This window comes from Panthera leo, chromosome A1 (genome assembly GCF_018350215.1).
Source record: "Panthera leo isolate Ple1 chromosome A1, P.leo_Ple1_pat1.1, whole genome shotgun sequence".
NCBI lineage: Eukaryota > Metazoa > Chordata > Mammalia > Carnivora > Felidae > Panthera > Panthera leo.
This window is the reverse complement of record NC_056679.1, coordinates 139,717,970-139,745,024: the sequence shown is the minus strand read 5'-3', so window position 1 is coordinate 139,745,024 and position 27,055 is coordinate 139,717,970. Positions and strand designations below refer to the sequence as shown.

General features: G+C 39.2%; 1 protein-coding gene across 1 annotated transcript in view; it reads right to left on the bottom strand.

Annotated features, from left to right (window-relative positions):
• The window catches only part of ANKDD1B (ankyrin repeat and death domain containing 1B), a 62,169-nt gene extending 40,104 nt beyond the window's left edge, over window positions 1–22,065 (bottom strand). The window contains exons 1-3 of the mRNA XM_042941276.1: window positions 21,894–22,065; window positions 12,651–12,754; window positions 9,526–9,624 (exon numbers count right to left, since the gene is read on the bottom strand). Of these exons, the coding sequence (XP_042797210.1) occupies window positions 9,526–9,624; window positions 12,651–12,754; window positions 21,894–22,065 (375 nt within the window). The remainder of the gene's footprint in view (window positions 1–9,525; window positions 9,625–12,650; window positions 12,755–21,893) is intronic.
• Window positions 22,066–27,055: the final 4,990 nt, after the last annotated feature.

Sequence of the window (27,055 nt, the reverse complement as noted above, 5' to 3'; positions counted from 1 at the left end):
AGCACACAAAAAGTACATATATTACAAGAAATTCTAGACTGTAAGACACAGTGTCTTGATCTACAAGTTACAAAAGGAAAGACTGATGATGAAGTCAATAAATAGGTTTTTCAAAATGTATCTTAATAAACATAAGTGGTTACTTTCTCTAATACATGAAGCCTCTTACAAATCAACAAGAAGAAGGCAATTAAACCAATTGAAAAAGTGTACCCCCAAAAAGGTGCTCTCTTAAGGTATTAGTGGAAATGAACCACTTTGGTTTCAGCAATTTGGCAACATCTACCGAAATTTTAAATTCAACAAGGAATTCCACTACTGGGAATCTATCCCTTGAAAATGAGTTTTAGGACCTAATGTTATATAAACAAGGATATTAACTGTAACCCTTAAAAATGTGAGCAAAGGTAAATGTCCATTAATAATAGGAATGCTGAACACATTAGGGAACAGTGACACCACATCAAGCAGCCATAAAAAAATGAGTTGGAGGGGCACCGGGGTGGCTCAGTGGGTTAAGCATTTGACTCTCAATTTCAGCTCAGGTCATGATCTCAGGTTCATGAGACTGAGCCCCACATTGGGCTCTGTGTTGACAGTGTGGAGGCTGCTTGGTATTCTCTCCCTCCCTCTATCCCTCTCTCTCTCTCTCTGTCTCTCTCTCTCTCCCTCCCTCCCTCCTCTTTCTCTCAAAAATAAATAAATAAACATTTTAAAAAGGTGGGTACATAGGTAGATAGATACTCAATACGTAGATGGATATGGTTATGAGTATGAGGAAAGGTACAGATATAAACACACATACTCTGCATTGTTAAATGTAGTCACTGGAGAAGGAGTATGTACACAAAAAAAAAACAGAGAAGACTGAAGTTATAAAAAGAATCCCAATATATATACCTTATTTGAAATATTTTCTCCATATAAAATAATATAGGTGCATATGTGCATGAAACAGACTATCAAAGACTTTATCAGGAAACTTTAGGGATGCTATAGGCAGTTAGACTCATATACTGAATGCGTAGGAGAAAAGTGTGAAAGGAAATAGCTAACAGTTAACATTGGCTATCTCAGTCGGATAAAGGGTTAGTATCCAAAATCTATAAAGAACTTATCAAACTCAACACCCGAAAACCAAATAATCCAGTAAGAAATCGGCAAAAGGCATGAACAGACATTTTTCCAAAGAAGACATCCAGATGGCTAAGAGACACATGAAAAGATGCTCAACATCCCTCATCATCAGGGAAATATAAATCAAAACCACAGTGAGATACCACCTCATACCTCTCAGAATGCTAAAATTAACTCAGAAACAACAGATGTTGGCGAGGATGTGGAAAAAAAGAGGAACACTTTTGCACTGCTGGTGGGAATTAAACTGGTACAGCCACTCTGGAAAACAGTATGAAGTTTCCTCAAAAAATTAAAAACAGAACTACCCTATGACCCAACAATTGTACTACTAGGTATTTATCCAAAGGATACAAAAATGCTGATTCAAAGGGCACAACACATCCCAATGTTTATAGCAGCACTATCAACAATATCCAAATTATGGAAAGAGCCCAAATGTCCATCAAATGATGAATGTATAAGGAAGATGTGGTCTCTGTGCATGTCTGTGTGTATGAATGTGTATATATATACACACCATGCATGTATATCTATACACACATGCGCACACACACACACACACACACACACACACACACACACACGGAATATTACACAGCAAGCAAAAAGAATGAAATCTTGCCATGTGCAACAAAGTGGATGGAACTAGAATCTATTATGCTAAGCAAAATAAGTCAGAAAAAGAGAAATAGCCTATGATTTCACTCATATGTGGAATTTAAAAAACATAATTGTAAGCTAAGGATAAGATGCATGGCCCCGATGCTAAGAGCTCCAGGTTCAAAGTGGGTGGCATCCCCGAATCTTCGGAACAGGCACACTAGATGAATGGAGGATCTAGATGTAAACAAAGAATCCCAGGTGGAGGTGGTATTTTGGGGATAATGATAGGCATCAGCTCTCCGAGCTTCTTTTTTTTTTTAATTTTTTTTTCAACGTTTTTTTTTTTATTTATTTATTTATTTTTTTTCAACGTTTTTTATTTATTTTTGGGACAGAGAGAGACAGAGCATGAACGGGGGAGGGGCAGAGAGAGAGGGAGACACAGAATCGGAAACAGGCTCCAGGCTCCGAGCCATCAGCCCAGAGCCCGACGCGGGGCTCGAACTCACGGACCACGAGATCGTGACCCGGCTGAAGTCGGATGCTTAACCGACTGCGCCATCCAGGCGCCCCTCCGAGCTTCTTATCGATGGGAAGCTCTTCCTGGGCAAATATTCCCCAGGGGAAGTTATTGACCTTCTTGCTTACGACCAGACTGGTGCTAAGGCCAGACTGTCACTGACTCTGGGCCTTTTACACTTTACAGAGCATTCTGTGCAACTGTGAGTGTAATCCATGACACATGCTCACAAACTGCCCTAGGCATGTCAGTTTCGTGTCACAAGACATAGTATTATGAACTTTTCTATGGGGAAATTTACATCTGTGAGCAGTGATTCTTTGCCTGTGAGGAATGATGACTCCACTTGGAATTTATGGCTTCAGAAGTTCCTGTTGTTGGCAGTTTGAATTCCTGACTCCTGGATTTTATGATTAGAGCTTGAAATCTCTGAGTGTTGCCTGCTTTGAAATTAAGCATGACCTCTTAGGAAAAAAAGAGCTCCTATCAAAATGTGATTCATCTCCTATAAAAAATATTTCTGACCTCTTTTTTGGTCATATAGAAAATGGATTTAGTATTAATGAATATAGAGCATTCATGTGTAGAGAAAGGCAATTGAGGAGTGAATTGTATTCAGGGCACATTTTTTGAAGAACCTCAACTAGTTATTGTACATCATTGTTCCTTGGGAAAAAGAGTGCAGAAATTAGTAAGCATTTTTTTCATACTGGAATTACAAATATTTAAATAGACTAATTCACCGGGTAGTGTGACAGGTGAAATGTAAATTTTATAAAGTACGTACATTTAAAACAAGGCTTATCAACAGTGGCACTATGACATTTTGGCCAGGTGATTTTTTGTTGTGGGAGGCTGTCTGGGATTATAGGATGTTTTGCAGTTATCTCTGGCTTCTACCCATTAAATGCCAATATCTCCCCTCAGCCACGGCAATTAAAAGTATCTCCAAACATCTCCAAGTATTTCCTGGGAACAAAATTGACAACGCCCCCCCTTCAAGTTGAGAACCGCTAATTTAGAGTTACACTTCAATAATATGGGACTTCCTTTTTCATTTCTCCACACTTGTACTTTCCTAAGAAGAGAATACATTAACGTAATTTCTGGGGCAGCCAAAATAAATGCCAAAAGGCTTATGCTCTTTACAAATGGAGGTGCCCCTGCAGACCCTCATCCTTGTTTATTTACTCATATTATATACATCTAGCAAACTGGTTTCCTAGGTTACAAACACAGTTGATTACAAGATCCAAATAAGATGTGTGAGAAGAATTAGTTTTATTTATTTATTTCTTTAATTTTTTTTTTACATTGATTTATTTTTGAGAAACAGAGTGAGACAAAGTGTGAGCGGGGAAGGGGCAGAGAGAGGAGACACAGAATCTGAAGCAGGCTCCAGGCTCTGAGCAAGCGGTCAGCACAGAGCCTGATGCAGGGCTCGAACTCACAAACTGTGAGATCATGACCTGAGCCGAAGTCGGACGCTCAACCGACTGAGCCACCCAGGCACCCCATGAGAAGACTTAGTTTTAGAAGGCACTTTAACAGAGTAATAGATGATTTTTTGCCAGGGATAAAAGGAAACAGAAAAGCAGACATATTACTTATAGATAAGGAACCTGAAAGTGAGCATTAACTAGATCACAGCACTTGAAAGTACCAGAACCAGAATTGGAGGTCAGTTTCTTCTGATTTTACATATCATACTCATAACGTTTGCTCTATATTACTTGTCTAACTTGGGGCCTAGAATGCAGGTCCCAGTTTTCCTAGTTCAGCACCCTCCATTCCACCTTCCTGAGACAGCCAATTTTTAATTTAGTTTTTTTAAAAAAAATTGTTAATATCTATTTATTTTTGAGAGAGAGAGAGACAGAGCATGAGTGGGGGAGGGGCAGAGAGAGGGAGACACAGAATCCAAAGCAGGCTGCAGGCTCTGAGCTGTCAGCACAGAGCTGGATGCAGGGCTCAAACCCACAAACCGTGAGATCATGACCTGAGCCGAAGTTGGATGCTTAACCAACTGAGCCACCGGGATGCCCCTATTTTTTTGGTTTTAAATGGAACTTTTATTTTTATTTTTCCCCATGTATTTATTTATTTTTAATTTTTAATTTTTTAAACTTTATTTAAATCCAAGTTAGTTAACAGTCAAAAGACTGTACACCCTTCAAAGCAGGGACTGTATGTCTTGCCAATGTTTCCTGAAACAATTACCTGGGAATCGTGTTAAATCACAGATTCTGATTCAGGAGGTCAGGGGTGGGTCTGATTCTGCATTTCAAGCTCCCAGGAAATACAAGTGTTTCCGTCCCAGGACTACACTTAGGAGTAATAAGAACTTAAATGGTGTTGAATTCCCAGCAGTTGGCATTGAGACTTACCCACAGCAGGCAATGAATAAATACTGATGGGGAAGGGGTTTGATTTTTGGCTCTTTGCAAACAGGTGTTAGAGCTTAGAAGACACAGCTGCCAAATCAAACTCAGGGGTCATCACCCAAATAAAGAGACGGCCAGGTTTGACCAAACACAGCACTGCTTGAATTATAAAAGAATTTTATTGGTTATGTACTAATGCCACTGTGAATAATTAAGTTAGTTACAGAAATATTAAACTTAGTGAAACTTTCAAGGTGGACTACAGAGATACATCAGAAATACATACACACACACTCTCACAAGGCCAAGTTACAAAAAGCTGATGTTAGCTTCCAAATGTACATTTGGAAAAGCCTCAAAGAGAATAACTTGGTAAAACATCTCTTCAACATTTCAGGAACAAGTGACTTATACTCTGACAGAAACCAGCAGTGTATTTAATATATTAGAAACACGGCAATCCTCAGACATGCTTTTTAAAGGAAAAGATGCTGTCAACCTGGGCAGTGGATGCATAAATGTTTATTGTACAATTCTTTCCCCTTTTATAGTACATTAAAGATTTGGGGTTATGGTCCTGTGTAGAATGGAGTAAGTATACTGCTCCTGGTCTCTCTCACCAAATGTGACCAAAATCTCCAGAAAGAGTGCATGGCACAGCTATTTGAGGACTCTGGGAAGCAAATAATAGCAAGTAGATTGGGGAAGTAAACCAAAACTCAAAATATAAACAATGAGGGTTTTCGGATTTGTTTTGTTTTTGTTTTCCTTCCATACCTTCCAGGTTGAACTCAAGGCAGTGCAAGTCACAGAAACGTGTCCTGGGCACAGACACAAAGAGCTAAAAAACAAAACAAAAAAAAAAAAAAAACCCTCTTTCTGGTCTATGGAGCAGAAGGGGGATCCTGCAAGAAAGAGAAAGTAGGGGAAATACTGTTTCTTTTTTCTGTTCTGGCTCTGCTGTACACAAGCCTCCTTCCCAAAGCTGGAACCCTGTGGTAGAAGAGGTAGCAGTAGCAGGGACTGGGAAAGCACCTAAAACTGACCGAGAAACTGTGGTCAGAAGAGCAGGTAGGGTGGTGACTCAAGTTGCTTGTTTTCCTCCCTTAGTTGCAGAGGCAGACCTAATTGTGGGAAGCACATAGCAGAGCTGAGAGACTACATACACCCTCAACTTTCTAGTCAGCACACCAAGAAAAGGGGGAGAGGGGCCCTGGAGCTGGGAAAAGTGGGGGTGATGATTCCAGAGAGGGGGAAGCTCAAGAAAGTGAGCCCATAAAGATGTGTGTGTGGCCGCACCCTGACCCTTACATGGACCTGACTCTAAACAGCATGCCAAAGGCCTGGAATGGTGAACTATGAGGCAGACCACTGCACAGGTCTCAGAATGGGCCCTGGATGGTACATATGCAGGAAAGGTCCAAAGTACTGAAAACTGAAGTGACACTGGCATCAAGTGATGAGGAAATGGGTCCTCCATATGCAAGAAAAAACCAAGAATCTTGACCTATTCCTCATACCTTATAATTAACTCAAAATGGACAATAGATCAATTTTGTTTTTAGTTTTTTAATTTTTATTTTTTTAAAGATTTTATTCCTAAGTCATCTCTTCACCCAGTGTGGAGCTCAAACTCACAAACCCAAGATCAAGAGTCCAATGCTCCACCAACTGAACCAGCCAGGTGCCCAAAAATGGACAACAGATCTAAATGTAAAACACACAGCTATAAAAATTTTAGAAGAAAAAATATGAGAAAATCATCATGACCTTAAGTTAGGCAAGTCATTCTTGGTGGTTTTTTAATTATAGGTAAACTGTACTTCATCAAAATTAAAAACTTTTGCTCTGTAAAAAATGTGGGAAAATATTTGTAGATCACATATCAAACAAAGGACTTGTATCCAGAATATATAAATAACTCTCAAAACTGAACAAGAAAGCAAAAAACCCAATTTAAAAAATATATTCAAAATATTTGAATAGACACATAATCAAAGAAAATATACAAATAGTAAATAACACAAGAAAGATGCTCACTATCATTAGTCATTAAAACCACAATGTGATGCCAATACATATTTATTAGAAAGGCTAATTAAGAAGGGGCGCTTAGGTGCTCAGTCGGTTAAGCGTCTGACTCTATTTTGGCTCAGGTCTTGATCTCACGGTTCTTTAGATGGAGGCCTGCAGTGAGCTCTGTGCTGACAGTGCAGAGTCTGCTTGATATTCTCTCTCTCCCTCTCTCTCTTCCCCTTCCCTGCATGCTATCTCTCTCTCTCAAATATAAATAAATAAACATAAAAAAAGGAATTCTAACATTAAGGGGAAAAAAAAGAAAATGCCAAGTGCTGATGAGGTTGTGGAACAAATGGAATTCTGCTACAATGCTGGTGGGACTGAAAGGTACAGACACTATAAAACAGTCTGGCAGCTTCTTGTACACAGCTTACTATACGACCCAGTAACCTCACTCCCAGAGATTTATAATGGATAAATGAATACTTTTGCCTACATAAAACCTGCACACGAATGTTGCTAGCAGTTTTATTCGTTTTGTTGTTGTTGTTTGTGAAAACATTTATATTTAGATTCAGCCAGTTGGACTCAATTTAGATGATTCCAATTTTGTTGGCAACATCCAAAGCATCATAGTTAGAAGCCAGTCGAACATATGCCCTCTTCTCTCCATCAGGCCTGATCAGCGTGTTGATCTCGGCCATGACAATGTCGTACTTTCTTCATGTCCTGTTTGATCTGGTGCTTGTTGGCCTTGAATCCACAATGAACACAAGTGCGTTGTTGTCTTCTGTTTTCTTCATGGCTGACTCAGTCAGGGGGAACTTGATGATGGCACAACGGTCAAACTTGTTTCTCCTGGGGACAGTGTTTCAAGGATATTTGTGGGGCCTTCAGAGACGCAGTGTCTTGGGCCGTCAGAAGGTAGGTGACGTGTGGAAATTCTTTTTTGTGTGTGACTGTGGATGCCTTTCCGCATCACATTTTTTTGGTTTTCAAAGCCTTTGCTTCGGCTGCAGCTTTGGGAAGGGCAAGAGCTTCCTTCTTTGCCTTTGGTGCCATCTTCATGAAACCAATAGCAGCTTTATTTGTAATAGTCAAAAACTGGTAACAACTTCTTCAATGGGTGAATGCATGAATAAACTGTGGTACATCCATACACTGGAATACTAGTCAGAATAAAAAAGGAGGAACTATTGATATATACAACATGAATGAATCGCAGAAACATTTTGCTGAGTGAAAGAAGCCAGTGTCAGAATGTTATATACTACATGATATAATTTATATGACATTCTCAAAAAGGCAAAATTATAGAGATGGAGAAAACATCAGTGGTTGCCAGGGTAAGGGAGGGTTTGACTACAAAGAGGCAGCATGAGAAATTTTCTGGGTGAGGCAACTGTTCTGTATGTTGATTATGGTAGTGATTACATGAATCTATACATGCATTAAAATTCATAGAACTTTACACAAAAAAGAAAGTAACTGTATAGTCAATTTAAAAATCAAAATAAAAATTTATTGTATCAAGGTTTCAATGTCAAAATAAGAATAGACGCTTGGCAATTAGGTCTATTACCAAATAATCTTTTGCAGGCTAACTAACACTACAAAATAATCAACAATTTCCAGATCCTAACAACACGTTCCTCAAGTACCATAACCATAATCTAACTTACTACCCTCACATAATTGGAGTGCTTTCAGTGCCAATTTTTAGTAAGAGGTACTTCTTCACTGTGATTCTGTTACATATCAATCAACTTGCCTACCAATATCAGACTAATAAAATAGAGAAGGATGTGCCTCACTGGTAAAACAAACAAACTTTTATCATTATCAAGTCTAGGCCATGTCTATGCCAACAAAACCAACGAGATGATGTGACTTCATTCATTCATCTTCCAAAGATTTACCAAGCTCATACTAAACCCAGGCCCTGTGAGAATAAAAGTAAGTGAGTGCTGAGTCTACCCTCCAAGGAGTCAATCAACACAGAAAATAGAATGGCTCTATGAAAACCTTCTCAACAGTTGAAGAACCACAGAGCATTTGATTAACTAAGAACCAAGAACTATGATCCATTGGATTCTAATAACCAAGGCTATCATCTTTCTCTGCAACTGGAGATGATAAACATGATGTTGGGTATATCCAGCCCAGGTGGTTTTCCTCGTGCCATGGTAAAGTATTAAGTGAAGTTGGGAAAAGTAGGTGGAAATCCTCAGGGTGGATTTTGATATCTAGGCAGACAAATAGTTAAGCTGATTTGTGGCTAACATCATGGTCTCTGGAACCAAGTAAACCAAGTTCAAATCCTGCCTCTACACCTTCTTAGATGTTAATTCTTTGGGCAAGATATTTAACCTGTGTCTTACGCTCTTCATATGAAAACTGTGTATTATAGTAACACTTTTTCACAAGGTTGGAGGCACTAAATATCAAAGTCCTAAGATGGGTGCCTAGCATATAGTACCTATTTAATAAGCTTTGCTTATCAGAGTTCACAGAGCACAGTCAAGATTTAAAGTCTCTGAGGCTAGTTAGCTTCTGTCTTCTACATCCCAAATTATACTCTGGTCAACTTATCTTATTCTTAAAAATGCATATTACTGGCCATAAGGTCAATATGGGAAAATAAGTAAAACCTAAGTCCTACAGGTAATGGGTAAGCAATTTAGTTACCAAATACAAAGAGTACACAATGTGTATATTCTCTACAGAGATCTTTCCAAAGTGAAAACTGCATTTGGAAATATTCTGGACGTATGTGAAGACAAGATAACTGAAGTGACCAGATTTTCCCCATACACTGGTCATGCTCCAATCCATTCTACCAAAGGAAGATGAACTTACCTTATCAGCAACATCCACCCTGGCCTTGCGATTAAGCAAGAAATCCACCGAGGATAAATGATTCGCCCCCACCGCAAAATGCAGGGCTGTGCGGTTCATCTGAGGAAACGTAATTTGTGTTTTCAGTCATTTGATTGTTATTTGTCCTCTTTATGATTCCTGTTTTTCAAACAGCCATAATTTTGTATCTTATGTTTATATTTGCATTGCATAACTCATCATTGATTTTAATAGTATAATGGATTTCAATAAAAAAGTAAAACTTGTGGGGGGCCTGAGTGGCTCAGTTGGTTGAGCACTGGTTAAGGTCATGATCTCACCGTCTGTGAGTTCGAGACCCACATTGGGCTCTCTGCTGTCAGCACAGGGCCTGCCTCAGATCCTCTGTCCCCCTCTCTCTCTGTCCCTCCCCTACTCTCAAAAATAATAAACATTTTTTTTAAAAAAGCAAAAGTATTTTTCCCTGTATTCAATTATTAAAAAAAATTTTTTTAATGTTTATTTATTTTTGACAGAGAGACAGAACATGAGCAGGGGAGGGGTAGAGAGAGAGGGAGACACAGAATCCGAAGCAGGCTCCAGTCTCTGAGCTGCCAGCACAGAGCCTGACGCAGGGCTTGAACTCACATTCATGAGATCATGACCTGAGCTGAAGTCAGATGCTCAACTGACTGTGCCACCCAGGCGCCCCTCCCTATATGCAATTATTAATAACAGTAATTTTTTTCTGGTTAGAATACATTGATAATGCAAAAGAAAAATTTTCCTAGGTGTTCAATTGTATATGCTCTTTCTTCTGAAATTTTTTGATCTATAAATTTTACTGAAACAAACTGCTTCAGAATAAAAGAAAGAAGAGAATGAATCAATGAATCAATGAATCAATGAAAGATGCAGACACAGAAAAAGAAAGCTATAACTATCTTTTGTTTCAAAGGAAAGCCAAGAAGGCACTCCTGGGATTTTCATAGTTGATTGTGTTTCAGACAATGGATGTTTAGCATGCATGTAAAACACAGATCTTATTTCCTATACTCTAGGCACTGTTTTTGCATCCAAAGGAGGTGCCTGCGCATGGATTTACTCCTTTGTTTCAAATAAATAATTTATTGCAAAAATTAAGTATCTGATATCCTTGGTAGCTAAGCTGATGATAAATTAAGTTTGACAAAACATGAGTTATCGTGACACTGTCTGCAATCTAGAGCTGTGTTCTAGTATGTCAAGCCAAAACAGCATCCAAGATAATTCAATAAAACCACTTACATGTATTTCTTCATCTCTATCGTCACAGATTTTAAGCAACTCTACAAACAACCATATCAACAATTTGCTATAAATGGGACTAAAAGAGATGTCATTAGAAAGTATAATACAGGGCACCTGGGTGGCTCAGTTGGTTAAGTGTCCGACTCTTGGTTTTGGCTAAAGTCATGATCTCACAGTTGGTGAGATTGAGCCCCGCGTCAGACTCTGTGCTGATAGTGCGGAGTCTGCTTGGGATTTTCTCACTCATTCTCTCTCTGCCTCTCCCCTGCTTGTGCACATGCGCAGGTATATACTCTCTCACTCTCAAAATAAATAAATAAACTTAAAAAAAAGTAATACAATTCATCAAGGGGTCATGACAATTTGCTATGCTGACTGTCAGTTAAGGTGCTCTAGGTTGTGCCCTAAATGATGCTTCATTTAGCATTAAATCTCTCTAAATACTTTAATATAAAAATATGGTTTAAAATATCATAAAGTCTTATGTGAAAAAAATTTTAATTATTATGAAAGTACATTAAAGAATCTATTCCCTGCTACTTGGAAAAATGATTATTGCTTTACTTACTCAACAATTTATGTAGATATTAGTTTCAAAGGCCCTTGCTTTTCTTTTCACTCCCTTCCCTTCTTTCCTGATTCCTTTCTTTTTTTTTTTTTTTTTTTTTTTTTGGTTTTTGTTTTTGTTTGGTTCCTAAAATTGTTACGCTGCAAAACTCTATTTTTCTACTCTTTCTAGGATGTCTATGGACAATAAATACTAATTACAACCATAACACATCAGACACACACATGCACACAGTATATACACAGACATATGAATTTCCACATACAAGCAAACATATACCTCTCACATACACACATGCACAACTGGTAAACATCCTTCCACTGCGTATGATGCGTGACTTCAATTCTTATGATCTCACTGCCTGGGACAGATCCAGGTTTTGTGGAACCTAAACTCTACACTCTTCAGGGAGCCGTCTTTAAAGCCAGTCAGAGAGCTGAATTGATGGCAGTTAAAGTTTCTTACTTTTTCAGATTAAAAAAAAAAACCCATATAACCATGAAAACACATTGCCAGAGCCCTCCCCAGTACCTTGGAAGGGGTCTGTACAAGAAGGGACCCTAAAGCTTATGCTTTATTTAGCATTAAATCCACCTCTGCTATCCCCTTGAACCACTTGCACTAATTGTCCTAAGTAATTAACACAGCCCCCACTTTGATAAACCTTGCCTTGAAAAGCTGTCAGGAAATCTCTACAAAACCAAGCAGTAGGAAATCCAGTATTTCTGGCAGTGGACTTTTCTCCTAAACCCAAGTACTTGAAGAACAATTAAGAGCCAGGTTTTAGAAAAGGCTCCAGTGCCCAGCATGCAAATGCACTGTACTTCTAAAGCAATAAAATACAAAGCCAAGCTCTCCCTTAGATTTTAAATTTGCAGGACTGAACAACAAAGGGAATCTCTGGAGAGAAACCAATGATGAACTGTGTAGCAAAAGATGTTCTGCCTTTCCAGAATGTATGAGGCCAGTGATCCACAGGCTACAATCCAGGACCAAGTCCAGGCCCATAACCCTGACAACTGGCTTTACTGCCCACCCACAGATTTTGCACAGATGCACACAAAGACTCTGTATATTTCCCCTCTGATAAGATATATTAAAAGACTCAGAACCTATCCCACGGCTTGATTCCACCTTTAGCTTAAACATTCTGGAATTACCACTGAAGGAGCTAGCCCACACCTCATCCGCCACAATCATTTCAATTGTTATTATTATTTAAATTGCACTGTATAAATCCAAGCCACCCTTAGAGTAGTCACTTGTCACATCTGTGACTTGTACTCACATTGTTCACAGCATTAATGTTAACCTTCTTTTCAAACAGCTTCTCCATAAGATCCAAATTATTGCTTTTTGCAGCATTCTGAAAGCTTCTCTCATTTGGCAGTACTGAAAGCAAGCAAGCAAAGCATGACTGAAGAATTTAAGGGGGACGAAGGAAAAAAGCAAACCTCACACGCAAACCTGGTAACTTTAAATAAAAACAGCCTTCACCCTTTCACATTCTACTATTCTGGACATGAGAACTTTGTATCAATATTTTGCAAAGCTGTATTATCAAGACTCCACTTTGTGCTCACAATGCAAGTATTTTCACACCCTTAAAAATATTTCCTGGTCCCAAACAAAACATCATTCCCAAGGACCACCCTGAAGTCAGCAATGTGGTCTCTGCCTCTAGGAGGTCGGAGTGTGGCCACAGACTTTGTTTTGTTTTGTTTTGTTTTCTTTTGTTTTAATAAAATGTTTGTAAAAGATGAGACAGGCAGGAGCCCAAATGCTCCATACAAGCTTACAGAGATAAAATTGTCTGCAGAAGCCTGTGCAGATGCCAGGCCAGCAGAAAAAAATCCTTAAAATGTAGCACATCACATAAATATACACAAAGTCTAAAAGGGATGAACATGTTTCATTTATATAAAAAGAGATTCACACCTACTATAAACACTACATATCACACACATAATACACATTCAGGTGGCAGGTTTTATTAACTAGCCTAGGGAAGATTTCAGAATTTATTAAGTTTTTTTTTTTATGCTCTCTCATTGTTTCTTTTTTTTTTATGTTTATTTTTGAAAGAGAGAGATGGGGACAGAGGATCCAAAGCGGGCTCTGCGCTGATGGAAGTGAGCCCTATGTAGGGCTCAAACTTACAAACCGCAAGACTTACAAAAATTTACAAACTTACAAAAAACTTACAAACCTGAGAGGAAGTCAGAGGCTCAATCGACTGAGCCACCCAGGCACCCCAGTTTTTTTAATGTAGGGGAACTTGAGGGCTCTCAGGGGACAACCCCAATACTGGGGGATAAAGTCACAATTAATAATATGAAAAATGATATCAAGAATGAATGATAAGAAATCAGCAATAGACCATCTCTAAAAAAAAAAAGAACTCTGGAGGAGGTTTTGTGGATGTGTTGCCAAGTAGTTTCATAATAATAATAACAACAACAACAACACAATTTGACAAAGACTTAAAAAAATTTTTTTTTAATATTATTTATTTTTGAGACACAGAGACAGAGAGAAAGTGGGAGAAGGGCAGAGAGAGAGGGAGACAAAGAATCTGAAGCAGGCTCCAGGCTCCGAGCTGTCAACACAGAGCCCAGTGCAGGACTCAAACCCATGAACCACAAGCTCATGATCTGAGCCGAAGTTGGATGCTCAACCAACTGAGGTACCCAGGCACCCCTGTCAAAGACTCTTTAGAGTACTACCAAATCTAATCAAAGACTAGGAGTATCTTCACGGGAGAAACACACATTCATTTTATCACCTGGATCCCCCTCTTCCTTTCTACTCTTCCTGTTGTCCCCACTCTAAGTAACTTCAACACCCACACAGATGACAAATCTGACCCTGACTCTTTCACTTACAATAATCTTTCCATCCACCTGATCTCAGTCACCCATTTTTCAGGGCCATACTCTTGACATCATCATCAGAAACCACATTACCTCTGACATCTTCAAGAAACTCATTATCTGACCACCACCTCATCCATCCACCTCACCTGCTCTACTTCTTCCAGTCCCCAAATTCTGCAACCTCATCAAGTCCTCCCATCCACTGTTCTCACCAGCTTTTCATATTATTCATCCCTTATGCCCCTACTCTGCTCTTTACTCAGTTTAGATCTTCTAGTCCATCGCTGAAGTCACTTCTATACAAACACCTTTACTTCCCTTGCCACTCTCTTTTCTCATCAGACTAGCTGACAGAATCCTAATTCTGACATTAAACTCAACTGCTACCTGTTCCACCTCTGCACCTGAGCAGCTGAATAGTACTGAAGAGAAACACACCACCATGGTGCAGGAGACGTGACTAGTGCTCATCACTATCTAGTTCTCCTCTCCTTTCTGAACACATGGGTAAGTACACATCCTGGCCTGGGTGCAGTTAAGGTGAGGTCTGTCCCCTGGACTGGAAGAAGAGGGGATACTTGGGTAGGTTACTTGGGGCTGAGCAAGTTAAAAGCTTCTGTGACACCCTCCAGGTGCTCTCTTCCCATTTTATCAACCCTAAAAGCCATGTGTTTAAACGCTGCAGTGTTGTAGCTGAACTGTATTCCCTCAAAATTTATCTACTGAAGTTCTAACACCCAGTACCTCAAAATGTGACTATATAGGGTCCTTTTTTTTTTTTTTAACATTTGTTTACTTATTTTGAGAGAGAGAGAGAGAGGATGAGCAAAGGAGTGGCAGAGAGAGAGGGAGAGAGACAGAACCCCAAGCAGGTCCTCCACTGTCAGCACAGAGCCAGATGTGGGGCTTGATCCCATGAACTGTGAGATCATGACCTGAGCTGAAACCAAGAGTTGGACATTTACCCAACTGAGCCACCCAGGCACCCCTGGTGATAGAATCATTAAAGAGGTAATTAAAATGAGGTCACTCGGGTAGGCCCTAATCCAATATGACTGGTGTCCTTCTAACAGAGGAAATTTGGAACAGACATGACACAGGAAAGACCATAGGGAGACAGTGGGAGGAGATGGCTATCTACAAGCTGAGGAGAGAGGCCTCAGGGAAAATTAAGTCTGCTGACACCTTGATCTAGGATTTTTAGACTCAAAAACTCTGAGACAAATTGTTGTTGTTTAAGCCACCCTACCTGTGGTACTTTGTTACAGCATCCCTAGCAAACTAATACAAGGGGTCATAAGATGGCAGTGCCTCAATTAGTTTGGCACTGGGAGACAATTCTCCACAGGTCTCTTATGTTTCTCTATATCTGATAAGCAGAAGCACTGACTGTTTTTGCTCTAGACCATCTTTTCCAGAATGTGTGCACAGTGAACTACACCAGAAAAGATAGATAAAAATGCATCTCTGGAGCATGGGGCTGGATTGCTTATGGCTTGCCTTAAAAGACAGAGAGAGAGAGTAAGGCATGCTTCCTGCCCATTAGAAAAGATTTGGATTCCCTAAGTGCAGGATTCTTCTGTAACACAACCCAAGGGGCTTTGCATCTCCTTGGAGTTGGAGCTTGCAGAAATGACACAAACGCTGACACGCTGGCTACTGCTCCTACTGTGAGCACTACAATCCTCTGTGTCTGATCGGAAGTGTCTTCTGCTAACATCCATGATGCCATGGTAGGCTAACTTGTTAGCTTGCAAGTAGAGTAAAATCATGGCCTCTTCACAGTTCTTGACACATAGGTTCCTGAGAAACTAGGTAGAGCATAAACCCTTCTGTTGGACATGTTGTCTGAGCAAGAGTAGATCTTTACTATATTCAGTCACTCAGACTTAGGGGTGATTTGTTGCTGCAGGAAAATCTGGTTTATCCTGACTACACATGCTAACATACTACCCATAAATAACATACTCCTAAATTCTTACCCATTAATCTCATGTAGGATCTTATCACAGCAATCCTACTTCATTTCCCTAGGCTTCCATTTTTCAATTCCATGACTTTTTCTTTCTTTTCAAATATTTTAATCTACTAATTTGCCTACTTTAGTATCCATGATCACCAATATGCATAGAGAAAACATAAGCAATTAGATAATAATTTCCATATTTTCTCACCCCTGAGTCTACCAACCTAGCTACCTACTTTTACACCCACACTTTCTGCTTTTACTACTCTTACACTCAATGAAGCAGCCCTATGGCTACCCAAGGCCAACCGCTCCATTGGGCTCTGGATCCCACCCTTCTCATCTTTTCAATTATTTCATGTATCAATCTCACGGAAATTACCCCATTCTCCTCTGCATTCTCCAGTGGACCATTCCCCTCAACATATACAGAGCTGCTATAAAACCTCCAGTGAAAAAAACATTCTCTTCACTTCACATCCTTTCCGACTGCCACTCCATTTCTTAATCTCCCATTGCTCCCCAAATTCTTATGTGTTCTATAACCACTCTCCTCCTCCTCACCTGTTTCATCTCACCTCCATGCTAATCAGATCTCATTCCTATCACTTCACTGAATCTGTGCTTATTAGGGTCACTCGATATTGCCCAAAGCCAGTCATCACTTTCTTTGTGTGCATTAAACTCGTGACAGATTTGACCAAGGGCCATACCATCCTTTTAACATTCTTCTCCTTGCCTCTGATAGACTACCTCCTGTTTTCCAGTCTCTTTTACTGGCTCTTCCTCCTTTGCTTGATCTCTAAATGTTGGAGCACTCTGGAGTTTTTACGAAATTAAGAACATGATGGAGTAGACATTATCACTGCCATCTTCCAGATGAGGAAAATGAGACTTAGAAAAGTTAAAACACTCGCTCATGTCTTAAAGACAATAAATGATAGAACTATTCCAGGTAGTCTGAATCCAAACACCAAGCTTTCAGTCACTGCGGAGGTCCAGGGTGTCCGTATGAAACCGTATTACTGAAGTGGAGATTCAAACTGCTTACTCTATCAGATGCTTTAGCTAATGTATTCTGTCAGTTAAACCAGACTTTTCTCAACTCTGTCCTTGATCCCACATGGCCCTGACACTAGCTCCTTGCCCCTATGTATTAATCCAATGGGAGTGCAGTTCTAGTTCTGGGTCTTTTCCCTCTTGGGTACATCCCAGGGCAAATCAAGACCTTGTAGTGTCCTGAAATATGGCACACACATTCTACTCTGTCCATGAAGTCAAATACCTTGTCCCTTTTCTCCTACATCTATAAGAAAAATTAATTTTGAGGCAACTTCTAAGACCAATTTGAAGCACCATACAAGATTCTTAATCCATTAAATCAATGGTTCTTAACTCAGGCTTCACAATAAAATAAACAGGATCCCTTTAAACTTTTTTTTTTTTAACGTTTCATTTATTTTTTTTTTTAATTTTTTTTTTTTAACGTTTTATTTATTTTTGAGACAGAGAGAGACAGAGCATGAACGGGGGAGGGGCAGAGAGAGAGGGAGACACAGAATCGGAAGCAGGCTCCAGGCTCTGAGCCATCAGCCCAGAGCCCGACGCGGGGCTCGAACTCACGGACCGTGAGATCGTGACCTGAGCCGAAGTCGGACGTTTAACCGACTGAGCCACCCAGGCGCCCCACGTTTCATTTATTTTTGAGAGAGAGAGACACAGAGCATGAGTGGGGCAGGGGCAGAGAGAGAGAGGGAGACAAAGAATCCAAAGCAGGCTGTCAGCACAGAGCCCGATGTGGGGATTGAACCCACAAACCATGAGATCATGACCTGAACTGAAGTTGGATGCTTAACCAACTGTGCCACCCAGGTGCCCCTAAACAGGATCCCTTAAAAAAAAAAAAAAAAACAAAAAAAAAACCCCATGCCAGATTCTTAAACCTAAGCCAACTACATGGGAATTTCTAGGGCTCAAAATTTTTGCTGACTTGCCCACAATTTACTAATTAAGCAACCTTGTAACAATTCTGAATTTTTACATTCAAATATAAAATGGATATTATAAAACCTACCTTTAGCAGTATGAAGAAGCCAGTTTGTACAGACTAATAAACTGGCTGTATCCCTTCCCAATGAAAAAACTGTAGCTTTAAATCAGTTATGGTGAAAGTATTACACAAAGGAAAGTGGAAAATACTTCAAATCAGAACTAGTCCCCCCAGAGAGCTGGTAATTAAACATTTACCAACACACCATTGTCTACCTTCCAGCTAGTAAGTGACAGAGTTGAAAAAATGATCGATACAAATCATAAACCTACCAATTTTCAGCTTTGCTAAGTAATATTTAGAGTACTGTGCTATATATGTCTTTTTTTATTTTTTTGGAAATGGATAAGATCAAGGAAATGTTAAATGTTCAGCACCAAGCAACACATTACACAGAGCTGTATCATTCACTTAAACTTTTAGGGGTCAAAAACTCCAATGTTTGGGTAAGTATGAAGCAAGAGGGCCACAACAGGAGTAGATAATGCTGAGGTAGAAAAACAAGCCTCCTGCATTTCATTCAGGTCTGTGCTCAAATGGCACCACTTCTGAAAAATCATGTCTGACCATCCAAACCCCTTTCTCCCGTCATTCTCTGCCCCTGTGCCCTACTTCATTTTTTCTTCATATCACTTGATACTACGACATTAATATTACATTTGTTTACTTTCTCAGTATCTGTTTCCTTCACCAGAATACAATATCCACGAGGAAGCTGAAAGAACTCCAGTACCTAGTGCTAATAGGTGTTCAATAAATATTTGCTAGATGGGTGGATGGGAGGATTGGGAAGCCACCATCTACCTCCAGAACAATATTACCAAGAAGGGTAGTATGCTCAGTATTAACAAAACTTCCAATTTCTCATACATACATATAAACCACATATGAAAGAGGAAAACCCAAGAGAAATTAGAAAATATTTTGAACTGAATAAAAATAAAAATAAAATATATCAAAATGTGTGGGAGGCAGCTAAAGCAGTGCTAAGAGGGAAATTCATAGCATTATAAGAGGGAACTTCATAGCATTAAGTTATTAGAAAAGAAGGTTGCAAATCAGTAATGTAAATTCCTACCTTAAGAAAGTAAAAACCTAAAAGCAAAAAACACCTAAGTCAAGCAGACAGAAGAAAAATTGCAAAGGTAAGAGCAATAATCAATAAAATTGAAAAAAGATAAACAATAGAGAAAATCAATGAAAACAAAAGCTGCTTCTCTGAATACATCAATAAAATCGATACACCTCTAGCAACACTGACCAAAAAGAGAGAAAGAGAGAGAACACACATTACCAATGTAAGGAATGAAAGAGAGCACAGCACTACCGTTCCCACACACATGAAAGGAATAAGGGAATTTTATGAACAATTCCATTCACATAAATTCAACAACTTAGATGAAATGAAATAATTTCTCAAAAATCACAAACTACCCAAATTCATTCAAGATTATATAGATAACCTGACACAAGAAGAGGAAAAACTTCCCAACTCATCTTATGAGATCAGCATTTCCTTGATTCTACAACCAAAGACATTATGAGAATAAAAAACTACAAGCCAATATCCCTCATCAACATCGATGCAAAACTCTCTGAACAAGCATTATCAAAACACATCCCGTGATACATAGAAAGTTTAACACACCAAGTAAGGTTTATCCTGAGAATGTAAAATTCGTTCATTATTTGGAAATCAAACAATGTATATACAGGTAGTCTAAAGAAGAAAAAATATATGGTTAATTGATGCAGAAAAAGCATTTTAAAAAAATCATCATCCATTTATGATTAAAAACAAAAACCAAAAAACCCTCTCAGCAAACTGGGAATAGAAGGGAACTTCTTCAACCTGATAAAGAGCATTTACAAAAAACTGACAGCTAACATTCTACTTACTCATAAAAATGTCAATGCTTTCTTTACCCAGGAACAAACAGAAATGTCCAGTCTAACTCTTAAACACAGTGCTGGAAGTGTTAGCCAGGACAATAGAGCAGTAGAAGTGTATTAAAACGCATACTGATTGGCAAGAAATCGAAATGTCTCTAGTCTAGTTGCAAACAATTTTATTATCTGCATATAAAATCCAAAAGAATGTATAAAGCAGCTCTAGAACTAATAAGTGAGTTTAGCAAAGTTGTAGGATACAAGGTCAACACATAAATATCAACCACCTTTCTATATACTGGCATAAACAAATGGAAACCAAAATTTAAAAATAATACCATTTTAAAAATTATAATTAAAATGATCAAAAATCAAAATACTTAAAAGTATATAAATCCAACAAAAGTTCCAGTTTCTCTAATACCAAAAAAACACAAAATACTGATGAGAAAAATTAAAGAATACCTAAATAAATGAAAAGATACATGATGTCATGAATTGGAAGATGTAATAAAGATGTCAATTATATGAAATTGACCCATAGATTTAATGCAATTCAATCAAATGCCAAAAGGATATTTTGTAGCTACAGACAAGATGATTCTAAAACCTATATGGACAGGCAAAAGAACTAGAATAACCAAAACAATTTTGAAAAAGAATAACATTGGAGGAGTCACAATACTTATTATAAATCTACAATAATCAATACAGCATGGTATTGGCAGAGAAACACATAGATGGATTGAACAAAATACAGAGTCGAGAAATAAACTCTCACAAATACAGCCAGTTGATTTTTGACAAAGGTGTAAAGTCTGTGACAGCAGCGAAAGGATAATCATTTCAACAAATGGTATTTGAACAACTGGATGTCCAAAATGAAACAAAACAAAACAAATGAGCCTTGATGTTAAACTTCATTCTTTACACAAAAATTAACTCGAAATAGATCATAGAGGAAAACGTAAAACATAAAACTATAAAACTTTTAGAAGAAGACACAGGAGAAAAACTTCCTAAAATGGGGTTAGGCTATGTGGCCTCCGGAGTAATGATCACTGCTTTAAAATAACGTCTTAGTCTGTTACTAATTTTTTCGTCTATCAACCCTCCACCAAAACCAGAAGGGCTGTCATGCTCCGCTTCATACTCATCTAAAATATGTCCAGTAAGTAGTAAGCTCTTGAAAATATTTCTAGAATGAATGAATGGACAGATGGACGAACTAAATAAACATTATTAAGGAACTGGTGCTCTGTTAACAGTCTGGAAATCATTCTCAACTTTTAAAGATTCTTGAACAATGTGCCTCAGTTTATGCTATAAATTTAATCTCAAGGCACAAAAGACCCATCCCATGCTTTCAAACACCTAAGCACAGAAAGATTAAGTGATTTAAAGTCACACAATAAATCACTGCATGAGTCAGGATATAGGAGATAACAGCATATAAAACTCTTTCCGTATTTGCAATAGGGCGTAATTATTAAAAAAAAAAAAAAAAAAAAAAAAAAAAACACAAAAAAACCCCAAAAACCAAACACTCTTCCTTAAATTGAAAGAGCAACTCTTTCCTTCCATCCACAGTAGAGGCTTCACCTGAAATAAAACAGTGAGCCAAAACTTGGGTGGGCAAACTAGCCCACAGGGGCTGCGGGGGCGGAGGGTGGGCGCCCAGCCCGCAGTCCTGAAACGCCCACCAGGCGCCGCCACCGCCACGTTTGCACGCCGCGTCCTGGAACTCACGGATCTCGTGTCCCGCCGCCGCCTCCTCTCGGGGCCCCTCATGCTTCGGGATCCATGGTCGGACCACCGCGCCCCTCAGATCTTCCCGAAGGCCCTTCGCGGCCGCGGCCGCGCCTCGCAGTAGCTCTCGCGCCGCCGCCTGGCGACCCGGGCTGCTTCGGGCGGGATCCATGTGCGTCCCCGGGGGGGGGGGGGGGGGGCCGCAGCGCGCGGGCGGGAAGGCTCGGTCGGGCCGCTCTGTGGCTCTCGGTTCCGGGCGGTCTCGGGGCCGCTTGCCCAGCGTTTTCCTGCGCAGCCCAGAGCGGCCGCCTGGGCGGGTCTGCCTGCGGGTGCGGCTTGCGCCGTCTCAGGATTTGTTTCACCTGAGGTGAAGCGCTCTGCGAAGACGCCCAACTCACACTTGAGTGCTTCGTACAACTTTGAGAAACGTCGAGGCTGGATTTGTAACCAACACTTAGAACTTCAGTATTGAATCACTCCTAAATGGGCTTCCAGAATTTTCCTTGGAATAAAGTAAGTCTCTCAGTTTCTTCTCCCAAACCTTGGTATCCCATTTTAATGCAGTCGTGAGCTGTTGGACTCCCCGTCTTGGGTATTATTTCTTAGCGGTTTATAAAATTGATCAAATAGAGTAATCTATTCAGGACAACCGTGTGCCTAGCTCAGATTCTAGTAATAGTGAAGAAAAACGGAGTATTGGAGGACAACCGGGACTTCTGCCCTGAATCCACAGCACCTGAGCACAGTGGGTTCAACGGGTTACAAAATCAAACCAAACAAAACAATGGCACATCTCACATGAGCAGATTTTAGGAGTGAAAAAAAAAAAAACCCCAAAAACCTAAGTCCTCATAAAACAGAACTAGATTTGACCCCAGAACTGACCCACCTTTTTACACGCATGCGTGTGCGCAAGCTCGCGCACACGCACACACGTTTAAGAGAGCATTGTCTATAAAAATGCACAAGATGATTTAAAGAGAAATGAGCTAATGAAAAAAATGTAAAGAAGTGGACATTTTCAAGGGGTCTTACAAGGGTAGACAGATTTCAATAGACAAGGGTTTGGTAGAGGTTGTGTGTGTGTGCACACATATCTAAGGTATGTATATCTATGTATATGAATGTTTTAGGAGTTTGAAATCATAATAAAAAGAGACGGGTTAGAAGTAAAGCGTCAACACTATTTGCCTCTGAATTATCTTCAGTCTTGCTGAGCAACAATTAGAAATTACATCACATTTGTAAGAACAGTTCAATATTATGGTTTGCTTAACAAATGGAATGTTTCCATTACTCACCATAATAGCATTTGAGTTTTTCTTGAACAACTGTTAATCCAACTGTTTTGCTCTGCATTACAAAGCAAAAGTGATTATCCCTGAATTATACAACAAAAGAACAGTTTTTGCTCCAGGGAAATAAACTCCATTGCTCTGTGAAGTTCACTAAAATCCTACCGGCACCAGGTATGTTCAAATCTATTACCACTTTTCAAAATGGAATATTACTTAAAAAAAAAAAAATCAGCACTAGGCACCAAGTATGGTTTTCAAAATGGAATATTTCCTCAAAAACCATTTTTTTAAGCCTAAGGTTAATAGTAATATTTGGAGCCTTCTTCCAAATACTTCCAAGCCACCCAAAAGAGGCCACACACAGTAATAAAACATTTATAATGCAAGCCAATGTCCAATAAAGGAAAAGAAATATAATTCCTTCTTTCTGGAAGGCCCATCCCTTAGAGCCCAGCTTGAGTGCAGCCACTTACATCAGCCACCACCTGTCTTCCCAGAGAAAAACAGTAAGATAGTAATAGACACCACTCTTTGGTTACATATTATTTATTCATTTATAGGTCATCAAATGATAGTAGCACTAAGCGCCACGCCATTCACTTCACACCTAGAATTTGGAGATCAGTGAAGACAGCCTAGGATCTCTAGCAACCTGCAATCTAGTGGGACAAGACCACAGCAAAGCCATAGTGAGGAATGTTTCAGTGTCCTCATAGAGAAATGGAAGCACAAAGGAATGACTGATCAGCTTTTCCAGAGGGGCAGAGCCCTCTCCTGAAAGCAGCCCCTGGACTGAGTTGAAAGATGAGTAGTTGTGAATGGTGGGAGACAGCAAAAACACATTCAGGAAGCACATTCAGGACAGAGGAAGCAAGCTTCATACCAGAGGGGAGAAATACCTTGGTCTCTTCAGGAAACTATAAGCTGTGCAGTCGGACTTGAATGGCTTTGAATGCCAAGCCTATGTTTGGAGTGTATCATGGAGAATGATATGTAGCAGCTAGCTTGTACTGGCTTGCAGGATCAGATTGTTAAATTTTCAGGAACTTTGTGAATTGGTTTTTTATTATGATTTTGGGTCACATATGAACAAGTGTGTATAAAATATGTATGTACAGCTTAAGGAATTTCTTTAATGTTTACTTATTTATTTTGAGAGAGAGAGTGTGTGTGCAAGTGAGCAGGGGAAGGGGCAGACAGAGAGGAGAGAGAATCCCAAGCAGGCTCTATGCTGTCAGCACAGAGCCTGATGTGGGGCTCGACCCCACAAACTATGAAATCATGATCTGAGTCAAAATCAAGAGTGGGACGCTCAACCTACTGAGCCACCCAGGTGCCCCTAAAGAATATTTTTAAAGGCAACCTCCATGCAATCAACCACCCGAGAAATGGAACACTGATTGTATCCCAGCAGCTCTATGTACCATTCCCCAATCACATTTCACTATCTCCCTAGAGAAGAAACCTTTATTCTAACTTTCAGGACAGTAACATACTTGCTTTTCTTAGTAATCTGATCTCATATGGATAAATCCTTAACACAACAGTTTTAACTATTTTGCACTGCTTACAAATGTATTCATGCTGATGGCATGCCATGACTTGCCATCTATGACTTACTTCTTTTACTCTAGATTGTTTGTGATATTCGTCTACTGTTGGCTTACTGCCTTCATTTTTGCCACTGTATAGAATTGAATTGTTTGAATAGACATGAATATACAATGGTAGAATTAAATTAATATCTGGTTTATTTTCTATTTTTGGCTATTAAAGTGCTGCTAGTTTAGCAGGATTCTTACACAGAGTCATGATACCGAGGCTTTTCTTTCCAGGAGGCAACTTTCTTCATGCTGGCATTGCTCAGTTGGGTTTGTACCTGAAGAACTGAGCCCCGAACGTCACGTGGCATAGTTCTTTACATGTTTTTTACTTCTTTGATTAAGTGGTTTCATGTCACAAGGTTGTGAGGGATGTTGTCATGTATGCTTATAGCCAGGTTGCATTGAGGTTGTTTTTTTATTTTCCGTAGGGAGGGGACCCTAGGAGCATTCTTGTACATACTTCCTAAGGAACATGTTCAATATTTTCCCCAAGACATTGTATCAGTTAGGGCTCTGAGCAGGAAAAACGTTTGTATTGTGAGATGAATTTAAGGACCATTTACAAAGGTGTGGGGGAACCACAAAAGATACCGCAGCACCCCAAAACTAATAAGAGCAAGGCTCTGTTGCCACTCCCAGGCTGATGGGGTGAGGGAAGGAAAGGATTATCAGAAACTGAAGAGAGCAGAGAACACAGTATAAAGAAATTGTGACTAGGGGCACCTGGGTGGCTCAGTCAGTTAAGCATCTGACTTCAGCTCAGGTCGTGATCTCAAGGTTCGTGAGTTTGTTGGGCTCTGCACACTCAGTCTCAGTGCAGAACCTGCTTTGGAACATCTGTCTCTTCGTCTCTGTCTCTCTCTCTGCCCCTCCCTCACTTATGCTCTCTCTCAAAAATAAACATTAAAACAAAAAACACAAAAAAACAGTTGTGACCTTCGGTCAAGGGACCTAACCTGCTCAAGATGATCATACCAAACTTACATGTGGGAATAAATACCCAACTTCATCTGCTTTCCTCCCTGAAATCTCCTGTAGTGGTTTCCCCGTTGCCATGGCCCCTTACTAGACAAAAACATGGTCAAGGGCCAATAATTTGGCCAGTAATTTGGAGAGCAAATGGAAGAAAACCAACAAAGGTGTTTATTTAGGAGTGCAGTTGCTAGGTTAAGTGTACACATCTTCAAATTTACTGAAGAAGGGCAAACTGTTTTCCAAAGTGATTGTTTTCAAAAGTAGAGTTTACATTGCTCCACAACATCACCACAATTTAATATCATTGGATCTTTTCATTTTTGTGAATCTGGTAGGGATGTAGTGATACTTCTTTGTGGTTTTATTTTTTATTTCCCTATTTCTAAAATGGCTGAGAATTTTTCATATTTCGTGGCCATTTGGACTTCTTTTTATGTAAAGTGACATTTAAAGTCTTTTGTCCAAATTTCTATTGGCTATCTGTCTCTTTCTTACTAATACAGAGGAGTCATTTTTACCTTCTGGATTATATATTCTGGATACTAGTTTGGGCCAGTCAAATGTGTTGCAAATATGTTCTCTCAGGTGGTTCCCTATGTTCTGACCCTCTAAGTAGATAAGATCATAAGTGGTTATTCTTTGTAGTTTTGCTGTATTTCCTAAAAATACCTCAAAGCAAAATCATAATGAGAAGTAAAATGAGATGGATACATTAAATAGAAGAGAATGTGGAGAGAATTCGGGGCAAAGAGAATCAAAGACAAAGAATCAGAGGTGAGAAAAGAGTAGAAAAGTAAGAAAACCATTTTTATTGGCTAAAAGATCAATGAAACACTTCCAATTTTATTTTAAATTATTATTAAATATTACTAAATGATAACATTCAATTACATGAATCACATAGCTGAAAATAATTTCATATTTAAAGTTGAAAATACAGTAAAAATAAATCTGAGGCAAGATGGAAAAAACAAAATATGATACTATTAACTTTTCAAGACATTAAATCAGTGCTTTACTAAACTTAATTTTGTACAGAATTGAGATATATAAATCACATAAGAACTCTGAACTTGCCATAGCATAGGATAATAATTAGGCCTGAGACTGGCATAATAAATATAATAATACAATAATTTAAAGTCAGTGACCACTTTGGCCAAAAGTTGTATGAGATTCTAATTTAACCTATTCCTAAAATATTATTTCTTTATAAATTCAGATAATGAGCTATAACATGAAAAGTAGGAAAAGAGACAACAAAAATATAAGAGGCAAAAGATTC